This window comes from Grammomys surdaster, unplaced genomic scaffold (assembly GCF_004785775.1).
Source record: "Grammomys surdaster isolate TR1022 unplaced genomic scaffold, NIH_TR_1.0 126063, whole genome shotgun sequence".
NCBI classification, from domain to species: domain Eukaryota; kingdom Metazoa; phylum Chordata; class Mammalia; order Rodentia; family Muridae; genus Grammomys; species Grammomys surdaster.
The window spans coordinates 4,298,489-4,318,452 of record NW_021620873.1 but is presented as its reverse complement, the minus strand read 5'-3'; the positions used below and the strand labels follow the sequence as shown (position 1 = coordinate 4,318,452).

Sequence of the window (19,964 nt, the reverse complement as noted above, 5' to 3'; positions counted from 1 at the left end):
AGTGTGTGTGTTTCATGTATGTATATGAATAAGGAGGTGTATGAAGGCGTGTGTGTGTTTATGTGTATGAGTGTGTGTGTTTCATATGTCTATGAATAATGAGGTGTATGAAGGCGTGTGAGTGTTTAAAGTCTCAGTCACTTTACTTTTTATAAATGTGCTTAGTTCTTTCTGTGTGTGCCTCTCGATGTATTTTCCAGAGTTTGTGTCTTTCCAGGACCTGCCATCTCACCCAGACTACCTGGCTTGTGGATGTACATGACTTTGTATTGTTCCCTGGTCACACTTAGGTTCCCACCTCAGTCTTTGGATATTTTCTCTCTGTCACTCTTTGTTCTTGTTTATATCTTCAGATCAGTTTAGCCCCTCGTCAGTATGTTCTTTTAGCTTTTCATGAGCCTGGTTTTGATTTGATATTCTCTATTGATTTTTTGCCTTCTAGTTCATTAATTTCAACCTTTATCATTTCCATTCTGCTGTTTTTTATTTAATTTTCTCCTGAAATTTCCATCTAAAGATGGGAAGCTAGGTTATTGCTTTTATATTTGAGTCTGTTTAATATGTAAACAAATGGTGATGATTTCCCCATGAGCGGTGCTCAGTCTACATCCTCCTCCTCTTGTTTGGGCTGGAGTGGTATCGGGAATAGAAATATGTGCATGCCAGCAAAAGCTCCATAGCCTGGCCCTAAAAGGACTTTCTGATTTTCCTTCGAGTTTTCCATTTGACCATTGCTTTATATAAGGATGTCACTGGATTTCCTTACATTTGTTTTTGAAATTCCTTTGTCACTAGCTTCTTGTTTTATTGTGTTGTAGTGAAAGGATATACTTTCTGCTGTTTCAATCCTTGCATTTATTTTATGTCTTACTTAGCTCATCTTGTTTCTCAGAGAATGGGCTAGAAGAAAAATGGATATTTTTCTCTTGTTGAGTCAAGTGCCCTAGAGTTCTCTCTTCTGTCTCTAGTGTTGTTTGTGCATTTGGTGTTTTGTGCTTTGTTGACGATGTCACTTGATTTCTTTTTTTCAGCTGATGAATTAATCAGTCCTAAAGACATTGACCCTGTCCAGCGTTTTGTCCCACTTCAGAATCAACGTAACGTGAGCATGAGATACTCTAATCAGGTAAAGTGATACTTTAATTCTTAATTTAGATTTAGCCAAAGACATTTAAAAGTTCATTAAAGGAGAATTTTATTCACAATGTGTTTTTCTTGCTCCTACTGTGGAAAAGACTTCTTTTCACTTAAGATTAAGTTGTGATAAAGGGCTATTTGTTGATAAGGAAGCAGAAAAGTATCTTCTGGGTGAACACTTCCAGATTGAGGTGATTTCAGATGTCATGGATGCTGTGCATATGATTTGCAGGAGGACAGATGCTATGGTATGGGAGGGATAGGAGATCGTGGTTAACATCACTGTGCTTGACATCCCCGTCTCCTCCTCTGTCTCCCTGGTGGGACTGTATAACTGGAGAGAGATGTTCTGAGTGCATTGTGACATGATCTGGGAGGGAATGGTTTTTAAATTCTTATGTTTACTAGCTATGGATTTAGACTGTGTTGTGTCAACACACTCTAAAGTGTTTGCAGTATCAGCAAGATTGATGTTGACTTGAGCAAACCCTCAACTATTAAATGATACCAGTAATGAGGACTGTTAAAATGAAAATGTTGTCGATTGTGGAACCTGCCTGAGGAGAAAGGAAATGAGCCTGCATGTGCCTGGGTTTCCAAGCAGTTAGACCGCATTTAATAAAAGTGGCATCAGCACTTGTACTTGATATGCTTGTGAATCCAAACGCTTCCTTTATTTTAAAAAATGCACACAAGCACTCGCATGCATGCACACACAAAATGAATGAATGAATATTACAGTTTTAAAAAGAACAAAAATGCTTTTGTTTTATCAGGGAGATAAGAAAGTTTCACTGGCCTATTAGCCTCTATAAGATAAGGATATGGCCTTTCTTTTAGGCCAGTGTAAGTGTTATGCAGTGTGTACCTGTACACATGTGGGGTGTTCAGGTTTACTTAAGAAATATAAAATGAGGAATCTATCTAACTCTGTATTACCCAGCTCCAGGACTCAGCTATGTTCAGACTGCATGTACATTCAGACTGTCATTTACACAGTATTTTATGTGCTTAACCTAGTTCTCTAGGGCCTTAGAGGATATATTAAACCTCTTCTTAGGTTGAGGTATAGGAGCAGTATAAAGAGCTACAAAGTATGTTATAGCCATGTGGCTAGCAAAATTATTCATTTTTTTTCCTGCTTGACATATGTAAGGCAGGTTGTAGGCTACCTGCGAATCGTACGACACAATATACTTGCATCTCTTTCCTACTCAAAGTTTATTTGGAGCATAGAATAGTAAGAGTAAACTGTAGAGAGAGTCTACTGCTAACTGTTCATATCAGAATTATTTTCTAGTGCTGCTAGAGGGCTATGTATGGCAAGCCTTCTAGAAGCAGCCACTTCTTAGCTCTGGGCAGAAGACTGGGTTCCTCTCTAGCAGCATGAGCAGTGTATATCTGCACAGCCCTAAACAGAGTTTCTGAGAGGGAGGATGAGGATCCCCAACAGAAAACTACTGGGATATGGGATTGCCCTCTCCCCGACTAACTGCGACCAACAACAACCAACCAACATCCCACCCTGCTTCTTGGGAGCCCTAGCATTTATATACCCTCTGAAAAGTGTGTAGAATTCCAAACATCACACAATCACAGAAGCTATCTGCACCTGGCAAAAATCACGCCCCTATTAGAGCATGAAGCAAATCATAGTCAGCTGTTACAGACAGTCCGAAGCAGCCCCATATCCCACACCTGGGATCAAAATGAAACCATATTTCCATAATATTTATGTGTTTTTAAAAGAAACCAAAACTCTGAAACTGTTACTACAACACACAGGTAGAGTTCAGTGCAGGGGGGGGGGAGCTGGGAAACATGCTGAGTACACCCATTAAATGGAGAGGTACCTTGAGCAAGTTCTATGGAATGCAAGGTGAGCATCTGTTCCTGTGGAGAGATAGAAAGGTGCCTAGTAACCCCAGCAACGTCCAGCATGGTTTTCTATGACTCTTACTGAGTGTCAATCTTGTAGGCATGAGCTGGTCGCTCCTGGGAGACCCAGGTGTTAAGTATAAATCACAGACGGTCTGAGGAGGCTGGTGCACTGTGACCCAGGGCTCTAGTGCAGATAAACACTCTACCCCCATATTCTTTTACATTATCACAAATATTTCTCATTTCTTTGGAATTCTTCATTGTTAATAACATTTGATTAAAATTAGAATTTTAATTATTTGTCCTAGAATATTTTTTTGCTGTACTATGTTGCTGTTTTATGTATTCCTTACCATTTCCTCCAAGTATTCTGTTGACTTCTTTCAGTCATATTTTAAGTTCTAGTAGTTCATTTTCACTCTTCTTGAAAGTTCTTGATACTTATTTAAAAACTTTTATTGTAAAAAGATTTTTTAAATCTCGGTCAAAATTTTTATCTATTAATTGAATAAAAAATTTAACTCTTTATTTTGAAATAAATATGGGGAGATATAGTCACAGGAAATTACAGAGAAAGTCAGTCTCTAGGAATCCCTTCTTGACCTCCTACAAGAAATTACAGAGAACATGGAGCTCCCAGGACCCCACCATCCACCTCCTATGGTGCTGGTAGCTGTGTATTGTTATTAAACCATGGGAAGCAGAAATCTAGCGCTGCTGCAGCTCTCCTTCTGGTGAGATTTTCTGTTTCAAGAGATCCCTTTACATTATCCGTGGATAAGTCTTCCAGCAACCCATTTCATAGTTTTCCTTTGTCAGAGAATATTTTTATGCTGGCTTTGGTTCTGTAGTGGAGGGGTTTTAGATAGGATTCCTGATTGGTACCCTCCATAAGTTCAGATGAGAAATTCTTTCAGTTCAAATTTGTATGTACCCTTTGTCTATGTGCTAAGCCTCCTTTTGCCACAAGTCCCAGGTGATAGATGAATCTATCTTCTTTATGTCCCTCTACTGATGGAACGGGGCTGAATAGATTTGCAACTCTCTGAAGCCATCATAAGTATATTGAGCTGCCTTCAGATACCAAGTTGTACAAAACTGTGGGTGGCCAACTGTTGCTTCAGTTGAGAAGCTGGGACTGGACGCTGCATGGTGGCCTCTATTGTGGTTTTGTGCCTGCTCCTATAGTAAAAGAGAAAGCTTTCTTTTGTTCCCCTAGCGGTGTCTCTCTGTTGCTTTAGGCCACCAGCCTCTCCTGGGCCCAGCCCAGTGAGTGCCAGGCCTCAGAATCTCACTTTGCTGCCATTACTTGGACTCCGAGATGTCGGCAGTCCAGCCTGTCCCCTTTCCCATACAGAGCCCTTTAGAAATACTTGTCTAGGGCACCTTGTTCCTACGTCCAGGATTTGTTTAAATGAATAATTTCTAAGTCTTTTGATGAGTAAAAAAGTATTGTTGATGAGTTTTGTGTGCCTTGGCTTAATAAGTATTTAAGTATTTTTGTAATAGCTTACCTATAATTTGTACATTATACAATTCACTAATTTAAATGGCACAATTCAACAGTTTTTGGATTGTATTTTCTAAAGTCAATTTTACTTTTTTATCTCTCAGAAAGGAAAAAACTCTACACTTTTAGTCACTCCTCTTTCTCAGTTTTGCCCTCAACAACTTTCTCTGTTTTTTCCTACTTGTATAATCTGTAGTATTTCATGAGTAGCATTCTCTTTCAGGGTTAGGTTTTCAAGGGACATACCTATGACAGCACTTAATGGCACCCAATTCCTTTTATGGGAGAAGAGGATGCCATTTTAGGTCTATTTTGCTTGTGATCATGTGGGTTGTTTCTAAGCTCTGGCCATTATGAATGCTGCTGCCAGCTTCCAAGTGCAGTCGTTGTGTTATGTGTGTCCTCATTTTTCTTGGATCTGTATCTCAAAGGGAAATTTCTGGATCATACCCTAAGCTCCAGGTGAACTCTCAAGGAACTGCCAGACTTTCTTCCATGTGACAACACTATTTTGCATTTCCTTTGGTGTACTAGGGTTTCCATTTTTCTGCATTCTTACGGATACTTATTTCCTGGACTTTATGGAATTGAAGGTGGTGAAGTCATTTCTAACTCATTCCCTTAGTTACAAAAACTAATCATACTTTCATCCATTTGCTGGCAGTTGAGTTACAAAAATCCTTCATGTGTACTGGATGATTCCTTTATCTGACTGCAAATATTTTCTCCCATTTGGTGACCTATCTATCATCCCACTTTCTTTGTCATGTTTGAAACACAGAAGTTTTAAATTTTGATGAGGCATGATTTTTCTTCAGTTACTTTTGCTTTTAGTCATGTCTAAAAGCCTCATCCAAAATTATAAGCTTGTGACTTTCACCTACCTTGTCTCCTAAGAACTCTGCAGCATTGCCCTGAAGTGTAGGTGTGGGGTCCAGTTTTACTCAGTCTTTAGATCAGGTTGAGGTAGGAACCCAACTTCTTTCTTTGCATGTTTATCTGCAATTGTTATCATTTGCTGAATTGTAACAGCAATTTCTAACATAAGTTTCTAAATAGAGTAAATATATACAATATTCATTATTTTAGCCATTCATAAAGTGAATAGTCTGTTGGTTTTAAATATGTTAGCGATATTTTGTAGCTATCACCATTGTCCACACTAAAAACTTTATAATAATTTCCACTCCAACAAAACCCAAACTCATTTAATGACTGCTCACTCCTCCCTCCACCCCAGTAAACATTGTTATACTTTCTGTCTCTGAATTTGCAAATAATGGAGTCAGAATCACACAGTAGTCGTTCCTCTGTATCTTGATCATTTCACTAAGCATAATTTCCAGAATAATTTTGTATATTTTCATTAATGTGGTGTTCCTGTTTCTTCCTGGCAGTTGTTTTGCTATGTGCCTGGAGTGATTCATATCTGATGGGTTATAGTATAATAAGTGTATAATAAATGTGCTGACTATTCTCAGAACGTTAAGTAGTCTCCTCCCCAGTAAGAAGTGGAAACTAGGGTCGGGAGGTTTTCTCTAGCCAGCCTCAGTCACGAGCCAAGTCTCTGGTAGGCAGCAATTCTGATGCACATCACCCTGCCCTTGACAAGTGCTAGAACATGCAGGTTGCTCTTTGATGAGCTTCTATCTGGGATGCAGGCAGTATAAGCCTGCTTGTTTAATGTTATGCAAGCCAAGCCCTGCTGCACAGCCACTACTCCACCCTGTGCTCAGCCCTTCTCTGCCATCCTCACCGCCTTCCACCTGCACCCTGTTGTACCTACAAAGTCCTTCTCCATGGTCACTCAGGTGGGGGTCAGCTCTCAGGCCAGTATCCCAGGGGTGTCACTCTCAAATCTAGATTGTTTGCAAGACTTGACAAGAGAATCCTTTTAGCACTTCTGTGCTGCCCTCTATGGTCTAGGTCCTCAGTGAACTTTGAGTAAGTTTGCAAAGGTAGCTTGTGGGCTGTTATGGAGCAGCCACATGGCTGGAAGAGCATCTGTGCAGGAAGTTAAGTTTACTGCCATGCAAAAAAGGTGATTGGGCCTCATCATTTACTATGTAAATTAGATAGCACTTCTCCAACTGGATTTACAGCTCTTTCCCTCCTCTGAATTCTTCTATAAAGTCTATTCAATATTAAAAGGTTTATTAATCTTGGATGCTTTAAGGACATTTGCACGTGGTTCAGTTTTATTTGCGTCGGTTTATCAATATGGCCTCAAATAGTTAACCAGTTTTAGATATAATTCCTCCTTCAAAGAAACAAAACAAACTAACTCTGTTAGCTTGACAAGAGATAAGTTGTTCATATGGCATGGAAAAGCTAAATGTATTTACCTATGTGTGTGGTTGTAAAGTTTAATAGAGCATAGCGATTCTCATGATTGTTATAATACAACAGACTAAAGTAGTCAAGGCGTCCAAAATGTGTCTGAAAACCTAGGCTGACTATGTCATAGCTGTGCAAATGTTGGCCTCAGGTAATTGTCTCTGTAGTCTCAAAGGACATGTGAATCTCTTATCAACACTGTTTGTACCAGAGCCTATTAAAAAATTAAATACCTTGATCAAAAACTTCAGAGCTAAGAAAGTTGACTTGCATGTTTAAAGAAGAGCTTTTAATAACATCATTCTAATTAACCTGCTGAACTTATTAAAATTAAGTCTCAGCAATAAGCATGATATATAATAAAATATTTCATCTGAGAGATGAAGATTTGTTACTCAAGGATGAAATATAAAAGAGGTTAAATAGATCCAACTAAGGAAGTAAGATTTATGGTCTCAAATAAAGATATACAGTGAGTAGTGAGGCCTGCTACTGCGTTAATTATTCCTATATCTAGCTCTGAGGAAGAAAAACAGTGAGTGTCCTCCTGAGGAAATGTATTAGCTATGCCTGGAACCTTCCTCCCCCAGATCCCCTTTATTTTTGTCTCATATTTCTTGTCTTTTTTCTTCTTTTTATATTAAGAGATAGTGTCTCAGGTAGCTCTGGTTGCCTTATACTTGTTCTGTAAGAGGAAACAACCTTGAAGATCTGGTCCTCTTACCTCTACCTCCTAGAGTCTTAAATGCTGCCACTATTGGCATGGGCCAGCAAACCCCACTTTGTATGTACCTTAGTTTACTGCATATATTATATGTGGCATTGTCCACTCCAGTACCAGGTAGTGGGGAACCTCTGCTTCCCCGAGCAATAATTTCTCTTTTATGAGGTCCTATGCTTCAACGTGTTTTGGGCCACTGTTTTGGTGAATAAACTGTATTTCTGATGAGTTCTTTGAGGTACTGTTTCTTCGCCATGGCACAATTATGGTGGAGCAGATCACATGTGCTGAGAGATCCTAGAGCAGTCAGTTTCTAGTGCTGTGTCACCTCAGCTCTCAGTCTGAGAGGTGGATTAGCACAGTTAATGTGACAGGTAAGGTGAGCTCATCTGCTCTGATGATCTTGTAAAGAAGGCCAATACTCAAAACATACATTTTAGTCATGTAAGCTAATTTCCAGGCCCTAAATTCATGATTAGGGAAGGGGAGGTCAGGCCTGCCTAACTACACCACATGCAGAGTCTGGGCAGAAAATATATGCTTGTTTATTTTTCATATTCATGGTGGAAGGGCGAATCCTGCTTTGTTTTCTTAAAATATAAATATATAAAATTCTATATGAGAACAGACACGGTGGCACATGCCTTTAATCCCAGCAAGGCAGAGGCGGGCACAGCTCAGTGAGTTCAAGGTAACCCTGATCTACCTGTCAAGTTCCCGCCAGAGCTACATAGTGAGGCCTTGTGTAGTGATTCAATATTATAAAAGGGTCTCCTTCTTTAAAACTAAAACTTTGACTGGATGTCACAGCCAGAGTTAACAATAGAACTTGGAGTCATGATTTATACTATTTTACTATGTATTCAAACAGTTTTTCTCTTTTGTTTTGCTTCTTTTTTTGAGACACACACACACACACACACACACACACACACACACACACACACACACTCTATATATCCCCTCTATATATCCCCGGTTATCCTGATACTTACTCTGTAGATGGCTGGCTTCACACTCAGAGATCTGCCTGCCTCTGCCCCCAGAGTGCTGGGATTAAAGGCACGTGCCCACTATGCCCGGCCTCAACCTATTCCTTTAGCTTGCCTTCAGGGGACAATGCAACAATCCACCTTACTTGCCTTGGATTTCCCTTGCCTTCAATGTTTCCAACCTAAGCTAATGTACAGCTGTAACCTTAAATTACACACTCTTCCATGCCCCTGACACATCCCAAATGCATGTATATCATTTGCCGAAAGCAGAAAATACAGAAATTAAAAGCCCATATGACTGAATATCTACCATAAATTGATAATGTTGAATAGATTTGAGTAGTTTGATAAACAGTGATTCTTGTAATACTATTTGTTATCTGAGTCCTTTGGAGTCAGTGACTTAATACCTCATAAAACTTTGTTAAAGATTTCTGTAAAGTCTCCCAATCCTTCCCCATATGATTCTATGCTGTTCATAAAGACAGGATGAAACCCTTTGTTAGGAACACACACACACACACAGACACACACACAGAGTCAGGGATTCACAAGGCAGCCTTCAGACAGGCACAGATTCAGACTCAAGTGGAGAACTCAAATCTGTACTTGCTCTTGGTTAAGTGAAACCAAAGGGAAGGATGGGTAGGCTGTCTGTCTGTCTGTCTGTCTGTCTGTTCCTCCTCCCTTCCTCCCTCCCTCCCTCCCTCCCTCCCTCCCTCCCTCCCTCCCTCCCTTTCTTGCTCTCTCTTTTCTTTTTTCTTTTTTCTTCCTTTCTTCCTTTCTTCCTTTCTTCCTTTCTTCCTTTCTTCCTTTTTACTTTTGGAGTAAATCCCTGATATGTGCAAACCAACTATAATCTTGTTTCAAAAAATAAAAATAAATTCTCTATGAATTTTCTTTCTGAAGATTAAGTATTCTGTGTGTGTGTGTGTGTGTGTGTGTGTGTGTGTGTGTTTGAGGAAGTGATGTAGTGTGGTCTTTGCATCATAAATACCTAACCTACCTCTTTCAATTCAACTATAGCCTTGAACAATTTAATCACTTTAAACCTTTCCTTATCTATTATATAGAAATAACAACTTCTGACTACAGTGTCACAAATGACCGTAAATTTAAGATGTGTCATTCACTGTAGGAGCTAAATAAGCATTATTTTTAATTTTATTTTAAATTGCATATTTAAGAGATGAGAAAAATCTTGATCAGTCTAGGAGAAAATGATAAATTTACTATTGTTTTTTAACAAAATTGCAATAGTTTGATTTTACCAAAGAATATTAGGGAGCCAAATACTGGGGTGAAAGCCTGCTTACTCAGAGAGGCAGAGAAAGCACCAGCTGACCGGCTTCCTCAGCTGATGTCCCACAGAGAAGCTCTCTCTTTAGATAATCTTAAAGGCCCTCAAACTGAATGTCCGTCCCTTCTACTTCCTGTAGCCACCCTCCTGTCGTCCTCTTATACTCTATGGTGTTTCCTTATGTTCACTCTCTATTGATTGGTTGCTTACTCTGCCTCTACCTATGGTTGATTTTATTTAATCCTGTTTGCAATAAGCAGAAAGCTCGTGGATTAAAGGTATGTGCTAGGGCTGAGCCACACCACAGCTAGAAACAGGTTTTTCCAGGAAACAACATAATGTCAGGGTTCACAATGTGATCCCACGTCTGTCCTAGAACAGTTTACAAATAAGTAGACTTATGTAAGCTTTCTTGCCTGTGTTATAGCCTTATTGGTAGTCAAGTTTTATATTCATTGATGCATTCTTAATACTCAATTACTTGTCACACTAATTTTATAAAATTCTTAAGATGTCTGTGTAATACTTCTTTGTTTGACTCTTTAGCAAGAACAGTAGTTACTTTTTGTGTTTTTACGACAAAGTAACAAAAAAAAGCATCTTAAGGAAAGAGAGTTTATCTTGGGTCACAGATTAAGGGTACTATCCATCCAGGGAGGAGTGTGGCAGAGAGACCTCTCTCACTTTGGGGGCATCCTGTCAGATGCCTGGTCCTGTTTCACTCGTATGCATGAAGGAGAAACAGATGGAGACTAATTTCAGCTTCCTTTTTCCAATTTTCTTCTTCTTTGTTCTGAACTCCAGCCCATCTGATGGTGCTGCCCATAGTCAGGGTGGATCTTCCCTCCTTTCTTAAACCTCTCTGGAAAGACGGTCAGCATAAGGTTTGCTTTACCAAATAACTGCTAATCGTTTTTACTCTACAAGTTGGTCCTAATAGGAGCCAACCACATTCTGATGTTTATTGCTGTAAAAATGTTTCTGTCACATTTAAATCTATTAATGTGACTTGCTTTACGTTAGATGATTTCTATTTACTTAGTACTCTGCTATTCCTAAATAAAATATTTTATAGTATATAGGTAATGAAAACAAGGCAAGAGATTATAAAACAATTTAAATGTATCATTATACAAAAGGTGTAAAAAAAAAAAAAAAGAAAGTCACTCTTGGGAAGCTTTCCTAAAATATATTGTCTCAGATCTACAACTGGAGATGTGGTTTTGTTTTGTTTCTTTCTCTTTTGAAACAGCTGTATAAGCCGTTAAGCTACTCATCTCTGTAACAGATGTACAGTTAGTTTTCTGCACTCATTAAGAAAAATCAAAATCATGTGTAGTATCCTTAGGCTCATTGCCTGTATCACAATATAGCATGTTAGTGTTTAGTCCTTGTTTAGTGCCTTCTATCTTATAAGGCAGGAAGTTGACACTGAAACTGAAAGAGAAATGACATCTCTAAGGTTACACAGGCAACAGATCCAAGACTCTGTTGTTCCATAGACATATTGTTCTCCTCAAATACTTCAACCTTTCTTCTTCAGTACCATTTCCATTATGCACCTTCCACCTAACATGTTCTTCACTAGAACTTTGCTTAGCACAGTCCTTTTTGTAGTCAAAGCCTCTGACCTAATCACACATGGACACTCATATTTGAGTGCATTCACACACACATATGCTGTAGCACTTGTACATGCATTCATGCACACACACATACACACCTGCACACATGTGTGCATATACACATGCACAAACATGTGTGCACACACACATGCACATGTGCACATACAGGCACAGACACACATGAGTTTACTTCTGAACAAGCAGTAATCTGACTCAGAATCCAGGACAGGTCAGGATGGAGCCCCGAGCTCTTCTGCTCTGGGTCTTCCACCTTAAATGTTAATGGATGCTCAGCCATTTCCCATTTCTAGGACATAGTTTCTTCATGTGTCAAGTTGACTGCTGATTTTATCATGTTAATATCTATTTCAGATAAAATTTGAGGTAGGATTTCAACATTTTAAAGTTGGGATTCTGGCTGAGATGAAGGCCTGCCATCCTGTATGTCACACAGACTTCTCTCACCTCTTCTACCTCTATTACTAGAGGACCTAACATTTTTAATTCAGACACCAGAAAACTGTGGGACTGTGTAAAGGTATCTTGGTTCATGGTTGGGCATGGGCCTGGAACCCTAAGACTCTAAGTGAGAACCGGCAGCCGTTTGGCCACGCCCCCAGAACCCAGAGTCCTGACTTGCAGTCTCATCTCCATAGACCTATTGTTCAGTCACATAGGCCATTACAGCCCCTCCAAAGTGCACAGGTAGAGGGTGTGACTACAGGCCTCAGGCCCTAGGGATTTACATATTAATGAAGGCCAGAGGGCAGAGCAAATTAAGCATTCCTCCCCAGACCCTCCCCCTTCCTCCCTCCCTATTTAACTCAGGACTGCCCTGAGTTTCAGGGGGGTACATCCAGATCCATCGACCATCCACCATGATAATAAACCCTTTTGGAACCAAGGACTTTCTTGTGTCATTGGGGCCTGTTGTCTCCAAAGCCTCCAGCCTCTGGAACCTTAGACTTGCACCTGTTTGTGGGACCAGCAGCGTGGAAAGTCTCCGAGACACCACCACCGTGGCATATTTTTCCCACAGAAAACTAATGTAGTTAGTACAAGCACTCAAAAGAGAAACCCTCAAAAGAATTCCTGTTGTACTCGCTGCTTTTCTACCTCATGTGTCTAACCTCTGTTTTCCCCTGCCTACCATTAGAGATCTTTCTTTGGTGTGAACCACAACAATATGAAGTCCTTTTAAGTGACACAGAAACCCAAGAGTGGAATGACTGGGCTTTAGGAGCTGGCACTTCCACTGTCCATCCCCACCGTTCTTCTCCCATTTACAGGTGTCTCTTAGGTCGGTCCTTCCCATCGATGTCTACTGGTTTGCAATATTTGCCCTTTCCTTAGGTTTAATCAAAGCTGTGAGGACCATGGCTGGATGCTCCAGCCAGGGTCCTTGTAGCTACTTTATTGTAGTCTCTGGGAAGGAAGCGAGACCTTTAGCTCTGTCATTTCTTTAAGATAAGTATATAGAAGCATCAAGTGACAGTAAGTGCTTTTGAAGGAGGTAAAAACTGTTTTAAAATCAATTTCTCTGTGTGTGTGTGTGTGTGTGTGTGTGTGTGTGTGTGTGTGTGTGAAAGTTCCTGACATTCTTTTGTAAGATAATTGCAGACACAGGAGGAAGTGTCAGTAAGCTTTGCCTGCTTTGGACATTGGAAACTGCATCTGAGATCCACCAGTACTTTTTAAAATTCATTTCTTACTTTTAAATGAAAATGTACAGAATCACTAGTCTAATATATAAATATATGGACCCTTTGGGCTATTTCTACCTGTCAAACTCTATTCTTCAGACAGTTTTAGCCTTTCAAACATGCTATTTTTCTTTCCTCTTTTTATTGGTCATTCCATGTTGTTGCCTTGGCCTAGCTGGAAATGGCAGAACAGGATGCCATTCATCCCAGGCTTGTCGTGCCTGTTTATAGTGTGGTCCTTAGCTCCTGAGGATAAACTCTGCGGTTCTGTATCTCCTGTGGAATTGACATGGACAAAGCATCTGCTTGGTTTCTTCAGCTAATGAGGTTTTGCTGAAAACTGCATATAATGACAACTGCTGAATGCTCACAAGCCCCACTGACGAAGTCTAATGAGCACAGATGGGTGTCTGCAGTCCCCAGAGCAAAGGAGCAGGGTATCGAGAATACACTGCCCTTGAGACAAAACTGGCCTTGGACTTACTTGTTGAATTTTTTTTTCCTCCTCTCTCTCCTCTCTTATCTTTCTTTTAGTAAAAGGCCAGCCCCAGAGGATTATTTTTGCAGTATAGGGTATATTAAAAAGGGAGCAAATTAGAACACAGCTCAGGACAGTGCTCAGAATTGAGTTTTCCATACTGTATAGATTATCTAGTAGAATTGATTTTTAATTTAATTGGCAAGCACTAAATTATGTTCTTTCAAAAACAGATTTAAAAAAAATACTGTGTTTTACAGGCAGTACTTGAAGTTATCTTAAACCCTTATCCCATGTAGCTGTTGGTGGGACTTGACACCAGCCCACCTATCTCCACCAATGCTGACTTCCCTGTAACCACCTGATGGCTGATTCTGTGTGTCAGTGTGACTAGAACACACTGCTCAGATATTTGGATAATCATTCTGGTGATTTTATGACGTGTTTCTGAGTAAAATTAATATTTAAGCCCAAACACTAAATAAACTCAATTGTCTCTCCTATTGTGGCTAGACCATATCCAATCTGTTGAAGACCTCAACAGAAGAAAGCTAACCTTCTAAGTAAGAGGAAGGTTCTCCTGGTAGAACCACCTGGGACATTAGCTTTTGTTCTTGCCTCTAGGCTCTTTCTGATTATTGGGTCTTCTTGCCTTTGGATTGGAAATATATCAACACTTCAGATTCAAATTAGAACTGTAGATTCTGTCTCCTGAGTCCAGCTGTCTTACTAGGTTTTCTTTTTTTTTTTTTTCTTTTTTTAGTTTTTAGTTTTTCAAGACAGGGTTTCTCTGAGTAGCCCTGGCTATCCTGGAACTCACTCTGTAGACCAGGCTAGCCTCGAACTCTCGAACTCAGAAATCCGCCTGCCTCTGCCTCCTAAGTGCTGGGATTAAAGTCATGCGCCACCACCGCCCGGCTTTACTATGTTTTCTTTTGCTGTGATAAGCATAACTGAAAGCAACTTGGGAAGGAATCAGAGCAAGAACCGAGATCAGGAAACTGATGCAGAAACATGGAGGAACACTGTATACTGGATTGCTCCTACTGACTGGCTCAGCCTGCTTCCTTATACCACTCAGGACCACCTCCCCAGGAGGGGCCTGTTACAAGATATTCAAACCTGTTTCTAGTTAAGGTGTGATTCAGCCCTTAGCACACGCCTTTAATCCCTTGAGTTGGAATACAGACACGCCCTTAGTATTTACCTTTAATCCCAAATGAAAGTAAAGTTAGTTTGCAGAAGAAAGCACCCATGTTTGAAAATGATGTTTAATTGAGTGACAGAAAAAGTGATAAATCAGAGAAAAATTTGACAGAATAGGATACGCCCAACTCTCAGGAGAAGAGGGAAGAAAGGGAAGCTACTAAGGGAGAGACAGACAGTACAGGAGGGAGAGAGTACAGTACAGGAATACAGGAGACTTCACGGAGAGCAGCAGAGCTGAGAGGGACAGGAGAGCAGCCCAGAGAAGGAGAAGGAGGCAGTTTTACAGAGACAGACTGAAGTGAGAACAAGCTAGACGCAGATAATGATCAAGAGGATGAGAAGGAGCCAGAAGATTAGAAAAGATTGCTAGAGTTAGTTTGAGGCCAAGCAGAGCAATCCAGAGCCGAAAGAGAAAAGCCAGATTGAAGAAATCAGCTGGGAGGGGGGTTTGAGCCAGAAGAATTGGTCAGCCAGAGATCTGAAAGAGCTCGAAAGGGTGAGTTTATTCCGCAGAAAGTCTCAGGGGCTGAAAACATTCTCGGCCTGGATTAGATTTTACAGAGGCTAGAAGCTTCCAGGACTAGGGTTAGGTTAGCAGATGGAAGGAGTAAGCCTCCCAAACAACAATTACATCAGGAGAATAAAAGTTACTTTTCAGTGGCACCACCAATTAGTTAGGCCTTCCCACATCAGTCATTAATCAATAAAGTACCTGACAGATTTGCCCATACTCCAATCTTACGGAAGCGTTTTCTCAGCTGAGAAGGTTTCTTCCCAAATCACTGTAGCAATGTCAAGTTGGTGACAAGCCATCCAGGTCAACAGCTCACCCCAACTCCACACATCTTGCCGTTCATCCCATTCATAATCTGTAAGCTACTTCATTCCAGTGAACACTGTCTCCACTTGTGTCCCTCATCTTGCTCCTCTCCATGTGGATGTGTAGGTGAGTTCTGAATCTCTGGAGAACTCTGTTTAGGATAAAATATGGCGGCAGCAGCAGCAGCACGTAAATTGTGAAGCATATACCATAACCAACACCATTTAGACTTGAGCCCTTTTATGAATGCAGCCAAGTGCCATTCTGCTACTGAGATGTGTGGCTTTGGAGAAATTCCATAACCTCTCTCTCAGTGCCATTTTCCTAATTTTTAAAACAAATATTGTCATGAGAATGTACAACAGAGTGCTGACTAACACATGGCACATAGCAGGCTCTTGAGACATACTAACATTCTAAAACCAGGGCAGATGACAAAAATAAACTATAAAACAAGGAGATAAGTCTTATCCGGAAGCATTACTTCCTGTGAGTAAATTGCTGAACATCTGTGTGTCTTTCCATGCCATCATCTTGAAATAAGAGTCACACTCTTCCCATTGCCTCTGCCTCAAATTCGGGCCTATTGATCTCTTCTCATAATAGTTTTCTCAAGACCGGAATAATCCAGTGGTAGCAATGCCTTGAATGAGTTAGGTAGGGTGTTTAGCTCTCAAAAGTAAAATTAAACACCTGATATTTAGTAGTGCCACTATGTACGCACAATTATTTTAGTGATTTTGGTTCAGTAAATTGGCTTCTCTTAAGTGGTTAAAAATGTGAGAAAGTCTTAATCATTATGAGGCAGCAATCAAATAAATATGAAGATATAGCCTATGTTCTGTGTACTACATGTGAAAAGAACACCATGAATTATAACCATTAAATGGAAGAAAGTGCCAGGAGTGTGCTGTGCTTTCCATAGATGTGTGAGAAATGAGGATGGATGGATGGATGGATGAGTGGATGGATGGATGGATGGATGGATGGATGGATGGATGGATGGATGGGTGGATGTATGGATGGATGGATGGGTGGATGGATGGATGGATGGGTGGATGGATGGATGGATGGATGGATGGGTGGGTGGATGGATGGATGGGTGGATGGATGGATGGATGGATGGATGGGTGGGTGGGTGGGTGGATGGATGGGTGGGTGGGTGGGACAACTCTGGAAAGAGGTCTGAGTAATCATTGTAATTTTCTATTTGTGAGATGATGGTAAACTAGGTGAATTTTGTTGTGATTGGGAGACATCTACTGAAAACATTATATAATTAAAACCTTTTGTGTCTTATGGTGAATTGGCTATTGAAAAGCATTAGATTAAATGAAAGAACAAGGGAGAGAACACTCTAAGGAAACACCCTCATTATGGTTTCTCTGAACACCCTTGAAACTTTATTACACTGTTTATTTATAGTTCCCAGGTGCAGATATTCTCGTGCTACTACTTTAGCCTGATTTGAGTAATTTAAAAACTTGAATCTAGACAGATGTGCATGCGGTGCCTTAATTATCATCTCAGATTCAAGTAAGATGAGTTGCAATTTTAATCTAGGTACTACCCAGCTGATAGGAAAGGCATTCTGTAAGTGTTCTTCTACCTACTTAAAAGTGTTTAATATTGTAAAATAATGTTAAATGTGTTTGTTATTATGGTGGGAGACATAAAAAAGCAGCCTGATTTTGTTTATAGTCATGAGAATTTTTAATGGAAATATTTTCAATTAGGGGTTAACATTAATTATCATGATTAACATGATGTGTTACATTGTTTATAGACATTTAGTATGATCATTCCCTATTGTTAAAAATAACCATGTTTATATTTGCAAACATTTTCTGTGTATGTTTAGGATTCATATATTGTAATCAGCAATACTAAAACATGTCTTTCTTCCAAACTATCGAATGATTACCGTTGTCCATTCCTAGTATAACAAGGGTCCTTCTAGTCTGTCATTATGTAGAGCTTTCATAAACATTTCATAAACTGATAATTCTTCCCAAAATGTCCTAAAGTAGTCTACAATGAGTGCTCAGTTGTTGTGGTAAATATTTAAAAGTCCGCTCTATGCTCCCGACCGGGCATGCATGTGGCTCTGAACCTGCCCAAGAGCTCTGGATTCACCAGTGAAAGACATGCACATGCACCCTGTATATTTAACTAGCTCAGTGGTTGGGCACTTCTAAACCTCCCCATGGCTAGCACACACTCCCCTCTGGTATTACTGAGTTAAGACTTTCTAAATCTATATTTTATCTTTGTTGCTTGTTTCCTTCTGGGCAGATCTCCCATGGGGCTGCTTTCCCTGTGTACCTATGTTCCACCTATCTCACCCTCCTCCTTCACAGTGTGGTGTGTTCTGCCACCTCTCATGTCTAACTCCCTCTTCTTGTCTCTGTGTTTCTTGCCTGGGAATCTTAAAAGCCCTGTCTCTATCCCTCTGCCCAGCCAGTGGCCACTGACTCTTTTATTGACCAGTCAAGAAACCAACTGTTGACAGAGTCTTGCTGCAGTCGTATGAATTCCCATATAAGCACAAATCAAATCTCCAACACCCAGTGACTGTTATAGGAACCTGTTCTTGCCAGCAGAAATGGAAGATATTCACACATTCTGATGTTCAGAGCCATATTTAGAGGAGACCGACTCAAAAGAGTCAGGATGTGAATAGACAGAGAGGAGAATTGCAGTCCTAATATGACGGACATTAGGCCGAAACTTAAGATGGGTGAGAGTAACAGTGTTTTGTAGTGAAGTATTCTAACGTGAACATGAAAGTTACATCTAGTTTGTAAAAGTCCTTTTGAAGTTTTGGCTTTATTTGGAAGACACTAGTTTGGAGAAAAAGGTAGATGTCCTAAACACTACATAGGAATCTCCATTCTCTTACCCAGTATTCTCTTCGTTTATTCAACAAATATTTTTGGCAACCACCTTCATGCAAGTCAGTGACATAAGAACAGTAACTTGGCTATGAATACAGAAGACTGGTAGAGGCCAGTGTGAAGCAGAAAACCAAGGAAGCTGTTGGAGTGATGCCAGATGTGTGGTAGAATTAGTGATCTTCAATTCCAGTGTTAAATGTGTGTGGCTATCATAATTATATACAGTAGATGTTTTGTTTTAGCTTTTTTCTGTTTTTTTTTTTCCTAGCATTGGAGATTGAGTCTATGGTCATGTGTATGCTAGGCAGGTGCTCTACTAATGGGCTATGTCCCCAGTCGTAAAGTAGACTTTCATTATTTCCAGTGTAAGGATTAGTAAGCAAAGGTTGATTGAGATAAAAGTAACTGAGGAGACATGTTGCATTTATCAGTTAATCCTGCTCAAATCACCCCAGTGGCAGTGGCGTGAGTTCCTCACTACCCATCCCAATGTTCTGGGTTCTTGAATGAAACACACACACACACACACACACACACACACACACGTAGCCTTATATTTTAATATGTCTTAAACAGTTTAATGTCTGGGCCACTCCCAAACCTCCACATGGCTAACCCCGCCTCTCCAATATTCCTGAGTTATTGCTTACTAAAATCTATATTTTATTGTTGTTGCCCTATACCTAGTCAGGGGTTGAGAGGGCTGGGGTCGCTCTTCCCTTGCTTTTATATGTTGGCTGTCTCTCTATCCTTTACTTCTCAGCCATGGCAGCTACTTGTCTCCTAGCATGGCAGCTAACTCTCTTCCTCTCCTTTCTCTGTCCCTAGCCTTGGACTCCTAAAAGTGCCGCCTCTGTCTCTCTGCCCAGCCATTGGCCACAGGCAACTTTATTTACCAATCAAAACCAACTGGGGGCAGGGACCCTCAGCATCTTTTGTGCAGACATTGTGGATTTTCATGTAATATTGGCAACTCAATTAACATAATATGAATAATATTAGATCAAATCTACAACATTTACTCCTTATTATCCATTAAAAAGGCCTTTTCTCTCAGATATACATTGAACATAGTTATAACACTTATGTAAACTATAAGATATGATATACACTAACAATGTCCAGTCTATTAATTTTGTCAATTTATGTATATTACTTTAACATCTATCTTAACTTAAACAATTTACAATTCTATACCTGAATTATGTTTTGATTTTAACTTGTATTACCATGTGAGAATGCCTTTCAAATCTAGATCATCTTCCTTAATGTTAAACAATTTAAATTTGATTATGAGACTGTAACTAGTCTTCCACCCTGTCAGAGATCCAAGAACGGATTAAATATTACC

The 19,964-nt window shown here is 40.0% G+C and overlaps 1 protein-coding gene across 5 annotated transcripts in view; it reads left to right on the top strand.

Moving 5' to 3' along the window:
• Phkb (phosphorylase kinase regulatory subunit beta) overlaps positions 1-19,964 on the top strand; it is a 172,927-nt gene that overhangs the window by 100,897 nt on the left and 52,066 nt on the right. For all 5 annotated transcript variants that reach the window (XM_028755473.1, XM_028755471.1, XM_028755474.1 and 2 more), the window contains one exon: positions 1,032-1,126. In XM_028755473.1, the coding sequence (XP_028611306.1) occupies positions 1,032-1,126 (95 nt within the window). The remainder of the gene's footprint in view (positions 1-1,031; positions 1,127-19,964) is intronic.